At 35.0% G+C, this 14,360-nt stretch overlaps 1 protein-coding gene across 2 annotated transcripts in view; it reads right to left on the bottom strand.

The window, feature by feature from the left end:
- LOC106878368 (maestro heat-like repeat-containing protein family member 1) overlaps window positions 1-14,360 on the bottom strand; it is a 97,173-nt gene that overhangs the window by 23,415 nt on the left and 59,398 nt on the right. For both annotated transcript variants that reach the window (XM_089338162.1, XM_089338164.1), the window contains exons 30-37: window positions 13,937-14,093; window positions 12,884-13,021; window positions 11,972-12,033; window positions 11,092-11,229; window positions 8,289-8,403; window positions 4,835-4,981; window positions 1,548-1,736; window positions 562-717 (exon numbers count right to left, since the gene is read on the bottom strand). In XM_089338162.1, the coding sequence (XP_089194288.1) occupies window positions 562-717; window positions 1,548-1,736; window positions 4,835-4,981; window positions 8,289-8,403; window positions 11,092-11,229; window positions 11,972-12,033; window positions 12,884-13,021; window positions 13,937-14,093 (1,102 nt within the window). The remainder of the gene's footprint in view (window positions 1-561; window positions 718-1,547; window positions 1,737-4,834; window positions 4,982-8,288; window positions 8,404-11,091; window positions 11,230-11,971; window positions 12,034-12,883; window positions 13,022-13,936; window positions 14,094-14,360) is intronic.

Genomic DNA, 14,360 nt, shown 5'->3' with positions numbered 1-14,360 from the left:
AAAGCCTTTATATTTCAGGCACAAAGGCTAATCTTCAGAAGAAAAACAGTCTGGAAAATGTCCAGTTATGCAGGTTCTGTTAATCTACTCAAATCCCTTGGCATTATGTAGCAGCAGCAGTCACTCTCCAACCATTAGTGGAATTGATGCTTCAAGTGTTGGTGTAAACAAACTTCCAACTATTGCTACAATGCTTGGAGCATTGATTAAACCTATGTTTGGAGAGTGACTGCTGCTGCTACATAATGCCAGAGGATTTGAATGGGTTAATAGAACCTGCATAACTGAACATTTCCCAGACTGTTTTTCTTCCGAATATGGGCCTTTGCACCTGAAATATAAAGGTTTTATAAAACTTTCTGCATTGTTAGAAGCTTTCTATTTTTTCTGTTTTTACCTTCTTCAATATTACAATGCTTCAAGCGAACTATAACACTCTACAACAAAATTTGTTTCAACACACAAATTCACATCAAGAATCTTGCAAACTAAACACAAAAAGGAAGTATCATCACAAAATTATAAAATTAAATGTGAATTGTTTCAGGAGTAGATTTTTACCTTGCGTACATCCACCTCAGCATCATTTAAATGTAACAACAAACTAACAAAATTTGAATGAATTTGTTCCAGTATGGCTGCTTTTGATTGTCCTCCTCCAAATCTGGACAAATTGCCAAACAGGAGGATTGCTTCAGCACGCACACAAGGCACTTCCTGTAGAGATGGAGAACAGGGAGAAAGAAGAGAGAAAGTGAAAGATTATTATTAATAATAAGGTGAGAGGAATATCATATATGTTTGTGAGAGCAGACTGAAAACTTTTGAAAGATGGATTTTTGCCTGGAGGTATGAATGTTACTAAATTCTTTGGATGGAAGCAGACACTTCTTCCTCAGCAGCTTACATTGCCATAAAGGGTAGTCAACAGTAGAAGAGAAGTTGGGCATTCAAAATTGGTTTATCTATTTGAAGTTGGGCATTCAAAATTGGTTTATCTAATGAATTCTACAACAGCACTGATGGTGGTACTCCAGCATGGCAACATATCACTGACTCAAAAACCAGTAAAAGAGTACATACACTTACACACACCTACACTTGCATACAAAGATCAATGATGATGATGATGATGATGATGGTAATATTAATGGTGATGATGAAGAGGATGATATGACGATTATGATGATAACCACAGTAATGGTAATATTGCTGCTACAGATAACAGTTGATGATGATGATGATGATGGTGATAATAATGATGCTGCTGCTGCAGACAATAATTGAGATGATGTTAGTTATGATAATTGCTATGAGGATGATAATGATGATGATGGTAATATTAATGGTGATGATGAAGAGGATGATATGACGATTATGATGATAACCACAGTAATGGTAATATTGCTACTACAGATAACAGTTGATGATGATGATGAAGATGGTGATAATAATGATGCTGCTGCTGCTGCTATGACGATGATAATGATGATGATGGTACTTATGTTGATGATGATAACATCAACGAAAAAAAAAAAAAAACTTACCTTCTCAAAACACGGACGAATTTTAAGGATGACATTGATGAGGATTGAACGTATGTCCTCCTCATCAATAACTGACATGACCCGAGACAGACCTCCCATTGCCTCCATTGTGATGTTGTCATTAATGTCTTCTTTATCATCAAGACCAGACATCAGAGCTGACAGTACTGTTGTAGAATATTTCTGAATCTTCATCGCAGCAGAGAATGGAAATAGAAAGAAAAATGTTACTTTTTTGGGTTGTTTTTTTTTTATGTCATTTGGGGCAGGGGTTTTCAAACTGTGGTCCGCGGACCACAGGGGGTCCGTAAGGACAAGACAGGGAGTCTGTGGAGAGCAAATACTTTTTATGGGCAATTTGATTTTATATATGTTTTTTAATTGAAATCTTTTAATTGACAATAAACCTATTTGTTAAATACTGTTAAATAAATAAATGTAAAAATATATGTTATTTTAAGCAAATATTTATGTATAAATTTCATAAGCGTTTAAAAGGGGGTCCCTAAGGTAAAGCCTGAAATACAAAGGGGTCCGCAAGTCAAAAAGTTTGAAAACCCCTGATTTGGGGTAAAGGAATAGCCCCATCTTCATCATAACCTTTGCAGGCCTTAATTCCACAGAGTAGTTTAGACTGAGGTGGTCAATGCCCAGCCCAAACATATGCAGGTCAATATCTACAGGAAGAAATGTGGATGATGATATAAATGCTTACAGTGGAGTAAACTCTGCTGAAGACGCCCCAAAATCAGATGTTGCTGTTATTAAGTCCCAGATCAGCCCTGAAGGAGCAAACAGGATTATGAACAAAGGTGCATTTAGCCATTATTATACCATCTTTTCTTCTTGAATCAGGCACCTCAGTAATATTATCCAATGTGAGAGTATTGTAGTTCGCTTGAAGCATTGTGTATTGTTTGTAAAGAATAAAAAGTTTTGAATGGTACAACAATGCACTATAATACAAAAAATGGACTATATACCTGTTGTAATTTAGTTATCTATAATCCAATGTGTTTTTTTATCATATGGTAGGGTGTGAGTTGAAGGAGAAATTCCTGGCTATTTCAGCATGTTGAGTATCTACATGAAGGCTCCACACTGGGTAGTCTTGAAGAGAGCAATGTGTTATGTCTATGCACCAACCACCCCTTTCAACAAATCCTTACTATGTTAAACCTCAGCCTCATTTCTACATACAAATCTCTATTCAAATTATCTTATCTTTCTTTCCCAGTTGAAAAACCTATCAAGGTTGATACCCTGATAACAAACACCAAGGCCTGTTTATATTTTTAGTTTTTCAATGAAGTAGCAAGTCCACCTTAACACAATCACTGATATTTGGTGCCCTTGGCAATTATACAGGGTGTCCACAAAGTCTGGGTACATGGGGATTAACACATACTTTAAGAAATTATTATTTCTTATATTTAATTGTTTATGTTATGATTTTATTTACTCCATGTACCCAGACTTTGTGGATACCATGTAGTTTTATTTCAAGTACTTGGACCAAATACTTGGCTTTCTCTCCCCATTTGTAGTTTTCCCTGCATACGTTTGGGCTGGGCAACATCAGTCACATCAATCTTACCAGTCTGGTAAAAGGGAGTGTAGATGTTCAGACAGGATAACATCAATTACATCACATCAGAATTACCTGTCAGGTAGAAGGATTTGCACATATATTCTGACTGGGTAATATCAATCACCACATCAATCCCACTTACGAAAGTAGTATGCAAAGATTTATGGGATCTGGTCCTCTTCACCATACAAACAGGTACAAAAAACATGCTGATAATTAGGTAATTGAACAGGACATTTAAGAATTTAGAGGCTAATTCCTGGATACAGTATACCACTAGTGACAAGATGGGAACTACTGACCTCCTACTGACCTTTTGAGCTGGTAGCTCCCAAGTCATATTGATTTCAAATTTTGGTACAAGGCCAGCAATTTGGGGGAAGGGGGATAGTTGATTACATTGACCCCTAGTGTACAACTGATACTTATTTTATCGACCCTGAAAGGATGAAAGGTAAAGTCAACCTTGGCAGAACTTGGACTCAGAATGTAAGGATGGTCAAAATGTCACTAAGCATTTTGCCCAGCGTGGTAATGATTCTGCCAGCTCACTGCCATCTTAAGATTTTGCATCCAACATCTTAAGACTTTACGTTCAACATCTTAAGATTTCACATCCAACATCTCGTGACTTCAGATCCACCACCTTAACACTTCACATCCAACATCATAAAACTTCACATCCACCATCTTAAGACTCCCAGGTCATATTAGTGAGGTCATTGGTAGCTTTCATAACTCCATATCTTCAGTCTAAATAATATACATGCGAACCTATTGTAACTATACATCCCTCTCATAACTTCACATTCATTGTATCCTAACTTTACATTAATAACTTCCTAACATCACACCTAACTTCTTACAACACCGTATTGAACTTCAAGTCTTCACATCCACCATCTTAAGATTTCACATCCAACAACATAAGACTTCACATCTAGCATCATAAGACTTTACAACCAACATCTTAAGACTTTACAACCAACATCTTAAGACTTTACAACCAACATCTTAAGACTTTACAACCAACATCTTAAGACATTACAACCAACATCTTAAAACTTTACATTCAACATCTTAAGATTTCACATCCAACATCTCATGACTTCAGATCCACCACTTTAAGGCTTCACATTCACCATCATAAAACTTCACATACATCATCTTAAGACTACATCCAACATTTAATGTCACAACTCCATATCCAACATTTACAACACATAATAACTCCACATTCAATATGTGATAAATCTGTATCTGCTATGTCATAAATCCTATTCCACATATCATAACTGCACATCCAACATATAACTCCACATTCAAATTATGATAACTCCATATCCAACACATCATAACTACACATCCAAACTATCATAAACCTGCAAGCAACATATCCTAAACTTTTTATCCAACATGTTATAACTACATCCAAATTAATATAATTCAAAATCCAGGACATCATAATTCCACAACCAACACATAACTAAATGTCATAACCTTCACACCGATACAATAATAATTTCTTATCCAATACATCATAACTCTAAATCCATCATATAACTTAACATCCAAACTATCATAACTCCATATTTAGCACAATTGATATTGTATATCTTTATATCATTGGACATAAGAATACCATATGCTCTTTATGTCTTCAGTAATTAGAGACAACACTATTATTTCTACTTACTAAGTCTTTACCCATGCTGGCAATATTACCGAGGCCTCGTATACAATACATTCGAACTATATGGGAGCTGTCCACCATCCGACTCAATAAACCATTGATAATTGATTCAATAAGAACTGTTTTCTCTGGACATTTCTGGTTGATGAGCTGTAAAAATATAGTTAAGACATGAAAAACAATTTACAAAAAAAAGAACAATTTACATAAAAAAAAAAACAATTTACAAAAGTGTTGGAAGGGGGTAGAATAGAGGTGGGGGTGGTGATAGTGGTGACGGTGATAGTGGTGGTGGTAATAGTGGTGATGGTGGTGGTGTTATTTAGTGTTACAGTGGGTGACATCAACAATTGTAAGATAAATTTTTGATTATCATTCCATAGTTAAGGTTATTGAATTGTTGTTGTTATTGTGTACACCCACCAATATCTTTTAAACGTAAGTACTCCAGAAGTGGAGGAGGAGCAATGCTTGTAGCCTTTTCAAAAAAGAGATAACCAGATTGATCAACAAAGACTCACTCACCAACACACTACAATTTCTGATCCACAGACATACTTTCCCCACACTCTGTCTTTTTATCACTAGTACTATAATGAGTTTTGGTTTTGCGCCATTGGTGACATTCTGCTTCCAGTCACTATCCTGTCCATAATCATGGTTTTGCCAGAATTGGGTAGGTTTTGATTTGTTGCAGTTTCTGTAATCAACTCAATTTTTATGGGGGTAGGGGATGAAATAAGATGCAGACATTGGAAGTGGACCAGACATGTCCTCTGAAAAGATCAAGAAAGTGATTGTATGGTGACACTAAAGTGTTAGCCTGAGGGGTAAAGAGCAGCAGGGTGCCCTAAAACCACATGGTGAAGGACCATCAACAAGGGAAGGAGATAAGAAAGGTGGAGAAGCTAGAATGAGACCAGAACAGTGGCAGAAAACTGAGATGGTCGGAGAGATCATGTTGCAGACTTATGGCCCCATAGCACAGAGAGAACTAACTAACTATAATGGCCTCTGCTTCTCTGAATGCTACTTCCACTTATGTCCAGTCATGCCATAATCCACAAGCTGTACCCTAACCACTTTTTCAAATCTTTTCTTCTCAGATAGTATTATTATCAAGATGTTGGTAGAAAGAACTTTCAAAGATCATAGAAACTAACCCTTCTTCTCAACCTTCTCCCTAGAAACAGGGCTCCCTTAAAGTGGTTTGGTTTATTTGTAGTTGATGTTGACTTGTAAGGTCAATGATTACAGCAAAATTCTGGGCAGGGAAGGAATTCAATAATATTGTAGTTCTGGGGAGGAAGAAATGGAATTTTGTACAGGGTTTGATCTGGCTGAAAGGGTTATGCCTGTGACACTCACAAGCCCTCAAATTTGTTCAGTCTGGATGGAAGAGCTATGCACATAATGTTCACAAGCCTTCCAAGATGTTTGGGATGTGAGATATAGTAAAGAGGTGGCAATGAATGCTGTTGTTTAGCTCTAGATCAACTCTGATCAAGCAGAGATATGATCAAAAGCCTTTCCAACAGTGGTCATCTATCGTTTTGTTTCAGATAATTTATCTAGAACTAAATCATCTACTGTGTCTTTTCCTATATTTTAAAATGAAGTATTATTTGAGTTTTGACTACTACATCTAGCAAAGTAATCAACCACATAAGGGTACCATCATTGGCTTATATGTCAGTGAATAGATATGGTTGCTGTGACTAGGGCAGGGTAAGTGATTTGTTACATGGATTCATCAGATGGTGACTGTTTCATTAGATATATTTAAATTTCATCATTAGTAGAATTACTTAACCCTTCTTAACTATTCAGATTACTCAGTCAAATGTCATGCTCATTTATTCCTATTGTTTTTGAATGAATCATGCATTATGTTATAGCTTCAAGATTTCAGTGATGCAATTGTTTATTTTTGGAATAACATTGTAAGGTAGGGGTGGGACGCTGGATCTGTTTAGTCTGATCATAAAACAGGTGGAATATTTAGGCCGGATATGGCCAGTTTAGATGTTAAAGAGTTAAAGAACTGTGTTAATGTGGGTGAAATGAGTGTTGTGGGTACTTTGAGGTGTCATGGGAATTTTGTAGTGTTGTAGGTATGTTGTAGTATTGAGGGTATTTTGTGCAGTTGTGGGTACATTGTGGAGTTGTGAGTATTTTATGGTGTTGTAATTCATTACTGTGACAATTTGGAGTAGTGTGAAATAAGTAATAATATTTGAAGTGTGCGTGTGTGTGGATTACAGTGTGCATGAAGCAATAATATAGAGAGATAGAAAGAGAAAGAAGACAGACAAAAATATATAAATGGTAATGTAGACAAATACAAACAGTCTGACAGACAGTTAGATGATAATCTTGTAGATGAACAATACAGACAGAGGTATAGGGGCAAGTAGACTGACTGATAAACAGGGAGTCAAAGATAGGAAATAGATAGTCAGACAGACATGCAGATCAACAGATAAACATACAGAAAAATAGATATAAAAACATTGACAAATTATCAACAGATTAAATGAAAGGCAAGCGAGCAGGCAGATAGTTATGCAGGCAAACAATATATATATATATATATATATATATATATATATATATACACACACACACACACACACACACACACACACAAATACACACACACATATATATATTTATATACATATACTCATATTTTGAGTTCTATTTTTCTTGTTTGATCAACATACCTATATATATATATATATATATATATATATATATATTGTATTGTGGGATGGTCATTTTGTTTTTTGTTTGCCAAATAAACACTTGCACTATTAGTGTGTGTATTCATTTGGCAAAGAAAAAATGACCATCATGAAATACAACGATATGTGTTTCAACATAGGTTCACATCAGGAATCTTGCAACACAAATTCATAAACATCTGTGTATATATATATATATATATATATATATATATATATATATATATATATATATATATATATATGTATATATATAGATAAGTATATATATATATTGTTATACTTGGGGATGGTCATATTTTGCCAATTAAACATGTACACTATATATTTGATCTTCATTTCAGCTTTATTATTATTCTTATTTTAGTTTCTTTGTCTGAAATTTTTCATCACACATCCCATGACCTCTTCAATGACTCTATTCCATGTGCCTCCTACTGTTCTGTTTAGAATGGACTGAACAGAACAGGAGAAGACACACCAGAAGGAGAATTGTTGAAGCGGACAAAAGGATGTGTGACAAAAGATTTCAGACAAAGGATATTAAAATAAGAATAATGATAAATCTGAAGTGAAGACCAAGTATATAGTGCCTGTGGTTAATTGGCAATATATATATATAGATATGTTGACAAAGAGAAAGACAGAGAGACAGTAAGAAAGACATCTAGATCAATAAAGTAAAGAAAGAATATAAGAGATAGATTTACCTCAGCATAGAAAGCAGCAGTCACTATTCTCTGGGGCTCATGATAACTAGGTAAAGCAGGGTGTAGAGTAATAACAATCTGAGGTATAAAGTTGGGGTTGTTTTGTGAAAGAGTTCTGTAAAAGATAGAGTTGAACTAATTAGGTTACTGTATGTGATGATATAGTGATTGAATTAATCAGGTATGTATATTCTTTTATTTTTACTTGTTTCAGTCATAAGACTGTGGCCATGCTGGAGCAGTGCCTTGAGGAATTTTTAGTTGAATGAATCAACCCCAGTACTTATTTTTTTTTAAAGCCTGATACTAATTCTATCAGTCTGTTTTGCCAAACTGGTAAGTTATGGGGACGTAAACACACCAACATCAGTTGTCAAGCGATGGTGGGGGATAAACCTAAATACAAAGGCACACACACACACACGTATATATGACAGGCTTCTTTCAGTTTCTGTCTACCAAATCTACTCACAAGGCTTTGGTCAGCCTAAGGCTATAGTACAAGGTACTTGCCCATGGTGTCACAGAGTGGGACTGAACCTGGAACCATGTGGTTGGGAAGCAAGCTTTTTCTCACACAGCCACACATGTGTCTGTATTGTCAACTTTGTTGTAAATATTTGTCATCCTCCTCATCATCATCATTGTTATAATCTACATCATTATCACATATTGTTGTTGTGGTGATGGTTATACAATATAGAACTGATTGTTGTGGTTACCCCAACTGAAAGTTCATAGTTCAAAGTTGAAATATACAATCCATTCTCAAGGCTTTGGTCAGCATGGAGCTACAGTAGAAGACACTTGCCCAGGGTAGCACACAGTGGGACTGAACCTGAAACCATGTGGTTGGGAAGCAAACTTTTAAGCCATACAGCCATGTCCACACGTCATAAACTAAAAATTTTGTAAGGTAGGGGACTATAGTAAATTTGGCAGACAGTGGTATATATTTCTTGTAGATACCTATATTATTGAACACAGGGAGATGAGAAGCAAAACCAACCCAGGTGAAATTGGAACTCAGACCAATGAAATTTGTAACTAGATACTGCAAGGTCTTTAGGTCATCGTTATGATATTTTGCTACTCCTCTACTTTAGATTATGTTAACACTCAATCTGTCTTGATCTTCCAAACCCTCAGTAATTATTAATCCAAGCTTGAAATTTCCTCAGCAGCTCGTCAATAATCTTCAGGTTGAATTAAGCTTTATTGTTCATCTATAATCTAAACTATTGTTCTAGTGTAGTCTAAAAATGTGATATTATTGTTGCTATTGTTTAACTTTACATCAGTCACAAGTTAGCAGATCTCTGATCAATGGTATTTTAGCTACCATCAACCTATATTAGCCAATGGTATAGTGTACTCATGATTATATTACTTTAGATACACAGATGTCCTTCTTTTAAAAGTAGTAGGATATATGAAGGAAACTTGGATGTTGTTTCTAGCAGGTCAAGCAACCAAATAGAGGCCATTTTTTTTGGCACTTTTAGCTAAAAATATTAAATTCTTGGCTAACCATGTTTATAGTCTGCTTTTTAAATTCCAATTTGGAAATATTGCATTAATTTCAAGATTTACAGAACTGGAACCAAAAGATAAGAGATAAGGGAAAATAAGAAATGAATGCATGCTTGTCTAATACATAGCATTCTGGATGTGGTGGGCATTCACATTATTTTAACATTCCATGAGAAAAGCATCACCAATCACATGCTTAAAGTGAATCACATTGTTGAATGGCATTCTCAACGGGTATAAAATTCATGCTGCATGCCTAAACTAGACTGAATTGATGCATGCATGCTTAAACTGAATGGCAGATTTATATTCTGCATATATTTAGTATTAATATTGCTTTGACATTCAATAAAAAGAACATCAATGAATACATGCTTAAACTTTATATTGTATTCATTAAAGTTCAATCATGTATTAATCAACACTCGTGAAATATGAACACTACATGAATATAGCATTTATATTTGAAGAGAAGTACATTGATCAATGCATGGTTGAACTCTGCACTGAAATAGAATGTATTTATGATTAACATTACATAAGCATTGTAAATCCCAGTACTTTATACTATAACAAAAGGTAATCTGGCATTTATATTATAATTTAGACATTCTTTCTCCACCATAGGAATAAAAAACCCTGTTAATAAGTATGTCTATCTCAGACACAAGGACACATACAAGGGGAAGGATGGAGATCAGTCAAATACCTTATACCAGTACTTGGCTGATACTTCATTTCCTTAATTGATTCTAACATGATTTGAACTCCAAATATGAAGAGAAAGAACAAAAATACTGCAAGGTATTTGATCTGTTTCATCAGTAACATTACTTGACAGGGTGCTTGGCCTGGAGATCAGGGAGTTTCTCCAGGTTGAGCTGTTATCTCTCCACATTGACAGATCACAGCACCAGTGTTATGGACATGTGATTAGAATGTTGCAAGAAAGAGTCACAAAACAGATTCTCCAAGTTGAGCCAACCAGTACAAGACCTTGGTGCAGACCAAAACAAGTAAAATGATTGGATAATATCCATAGTTTCAGTTAGTCATACTTGGGAATCCATCCAGAAAGTCTAGTGACAGTTGCTTCTGGTAGACTCTGTGGACTTGATGCCTGAGAACTCTACTCCCATGACCCTCCAAAGAATAGAGGGCAGAGAAGATGGATGGATGGACAATCGTGATTGAAAAGGTTTTGATCATAGGTCTGAATTGATCAGAACTGATCTGGGGTTAAACAACAACAATAAAAAAGGCAGCTCACCTTGCAAGTGCAGTAAAGGCCTCAGGGTAGTTGTCAGGGTCTTCAAACATCGTCCAATAGGAATGTTCCTGTAGATAGTTGGTGACGTCTTTCAGGTTTGCCCTCTCCAATAACATTCCAAAAGCTTTCACAACGAGGCTGTAATAAAATATTGTGAAGGTATTCTTTATTTCATTATAACAGGTATAATATGGCTGAGTAAAAGATTGATTAGTTTGTGAGTAATTGATAAAATAAAACAGTGTTTCCATTTGATCTGTTGTATATGTGTATGCTATTTCATGTATGTGTGTATGTATATCATCATCATCATCATCATCATCGTTTAACGTCCGCTTTCCATGCTAGCATGGGTTGGACGACTTGACTGAGAACTGGTGAAACCGGATGGCAACACCAGGCTCCAATCTAAATTTGGCAGAGTTTCTACAGCTGGATGCCCTTCCTAGTATGTATGTATGTGTATATGTATATATGTGTGTGTATATATATATATATATATATATATATATATATACACCAATTACAGTACTAGGCTGGTACTATATTCTATGGACTCTGAAAGACTGAAAGGGGAAGTTGACCTCGGTGGTCAACTTTGCCTTTCATAAAAGCATTATCAGGGCAGTGAACAGCAGATACAAGTGAGTGTTGGACTAAATACCTAATTGTAGTCTTTTATGTCTGTGTGTTGAGTTCAGATCTCAATAGAGCCATTTGTATTTTTCCTTGATGAAATAAATATACCACCAGTCTTGTATTAGTGCTGAGGTGATTCCCAAAATTCTCTCTCTAGTAGTTTTGTACCAATGCTTGTGATAAATGAATTATTTTAAAAAGTTGATGGAAATCATCAAAAAAAGGAAGAGTTGTTTTTCACCTGCTGGGTTGAATAAATGAAATATTTCCAAGGGCAGAGGTTTTCCGAGGTTCATTGTCATTCTGTGGAAATAGTTTGAAAAATTAAGAACAAAAAATTATTAATCAATCAATATTTTCAATGTTAACATTTAACCATTATAAACATTAATTTGAGATAGAAATAAGCTCATTGATACTGGCTCCAATTCTCTTTTCTGACTCAAATTGATCAATAATGGCTCTTTTCTGAGAATTCGGGGAACCAAAATAATGTAGAATTAACTCTCTTTTCAGATGGTCAAGTATCTATTTCTGACAAACTGAACAGAAGTGTATATATAGAATCAAGTATACTGCTCAATTAACTAATTAACAAAACACTTGCAATAGATATGAACTCATGATCTATGGGTTCGTAGCATGATACTATAACTATTTGGCCATTTCTCTGACGTACACCATTCAAAAGGTTACTTCCGTGTCACAGATCAACTCCAGTTAATTTGATTGGAGCAACTAAAGAACAACAGAATTTGATCATAATAACTGAATCTCCCTTAGACTATATCCTACAAGCTTAAAAGCAGAGAAAGACACATTGGATAGTGTATTCCCAGATATATTTAACCTATAGGCTATGAGTTTAAATCTGCTTCAAATACTTTGATGTCTAGTTGAGTGGTACACTTGATTCTATGTATGCTTTTCCTCAGTCAATCTGTCAAGAAAAGACATTAGGCCTGGAAAGAGACTTAATTCAACATTGCTCAGTAAAGCTGGCCAAGGGTTAAACGACAACAACAGCAGTATCACCACTATATAAGATGTTTTTAACATATGCAGTAAATAGCTTAGTTTCAGTTTCATTTTAATTATAAATAATAGAATCAGTTACAAATTAAAACCAAGAAGTTAGAGGGCACACACTTACACGTGTGGATCTTGGAGGTTTCGCACCGGCAAGTGATCCAACAATCAATATCATGGCTGAGAAGAGTCTGTGGAATTGGTCAATGACAACACTTTCAGTTTGTGCCACTGTCAACATCTGCTCAAATGCACACATGACCTGAAATATGGAAAGTAAAAAGTAGATACATGGTTGACTTCATAATTTAGAAACTGAAAAAACATGAAATATTTCTTTTTGGGATGGTGAAACTTGGAGCAGATGAAGCTATATATAATAGTGTGTAAATATTGGGTTAAAAAAGCCTTTGGATTGAAACTGCTGAAGGTTGCCAGTGTGGAAATGTTAGAATGTCTGTCATGTTTTTACAGAAGATGTGGGTTCAAGTCCCATGGATAGCCTTCAACCTTTTTTTTTACCCAAAAGTTTTTTAAAACCCAATTTTTACATGCCATTATTTATAGTCTTATCTGCTTCAAGTGTCACAATTCCAAAACAGAAAATATAAATGCTTTTAGTGAAACAATGTAATAAAACTGATTGGTGTAGAAGATGGCTTTTTGAGATGACATAGAATTTTGGATATAATTAGATAATAATAGTTTTGTGCCTTAGAAAGTTGATAAATCAAAAGCTAAAAGGCTTGATTAACACAGAAAGTGGACAAGTCAAATTACTTGCAATTAATTCACAGAAATTGGGCTAATCAAAAGGCAAGATATTCTTCCAAAGAAAATTAACCAATGAAATAAGTAGCAACTGATTCACACAGAACAGAGATCAAGTAGCTTGTAAGTGATCACAAAAAGAAAAAAAAAAAATGGACCAATCAAATAGCTAGAAATTCATTTATAGTAAATGAATCAATGAAATAGCTCACAAATTTTGGTGGGAAAACGAACCAGTCAAATGGTTAGAAATCGATTTATAGAAAATGGATCAATCAAATGAATAACAAATGCACAGAAAATGGATTGAATGAAATTGGGGAGCATGTTAGAACATGGACCAATCAGATAACTAGAAATTGATTCACAGAAAATGGACCAATGAAAGGTCAAAGAAATGACTCACAGAAAGTGGACCAATCAAAGCATAGTGGGATGATTCTTTATTATCTGTTCGCTCCTCGTAGGGTCGCTGGGCAAGGAGATTTTCCAACAGCTGGTCAACAATAGTTGTTACAAGCTGTGGATCTTCAGCCAAACAACACCAGATGGCACAAATGTTGCTGAAAATAAAAAGAAGCCACAAAAAATGTTATTAGTTAATTAAATTGTTTATTAAAATTCGTTTTTTCTTTAAATGATTATTTTCTTTTTTTTTTTTTTTTTGCAATCTTTACATGAAACTTAGCAGATACGATTAAAACTGATGAAATCAGCAATCTGTGTCATTCATTTGTATGGACATTTGTTATAGTCTTTACTGGTTTCAGTACTTGGACAGTGGCCAAACTGGAGCACCATCAACTTCAGTATTTATAGACTTTTATCAA

This window comes from Octopus bimaculoides, chromosome 20 (genome assembly GCF_046866305.1).
Source record: "Octopus bimaculoides isolate indiv1 chromosome 20, ASM4686630v1, whole genome shotgun sequence".
Lineage (NCBI taxonomy): Eukaryota > Metazoa > Mollusca > Cephalopoda > Octopoda > Octopodidae > Octopus > Octopus bimaculoides.
This window is presented reverse-complemented; position numbering and strand designations above follow the sequence as displayed.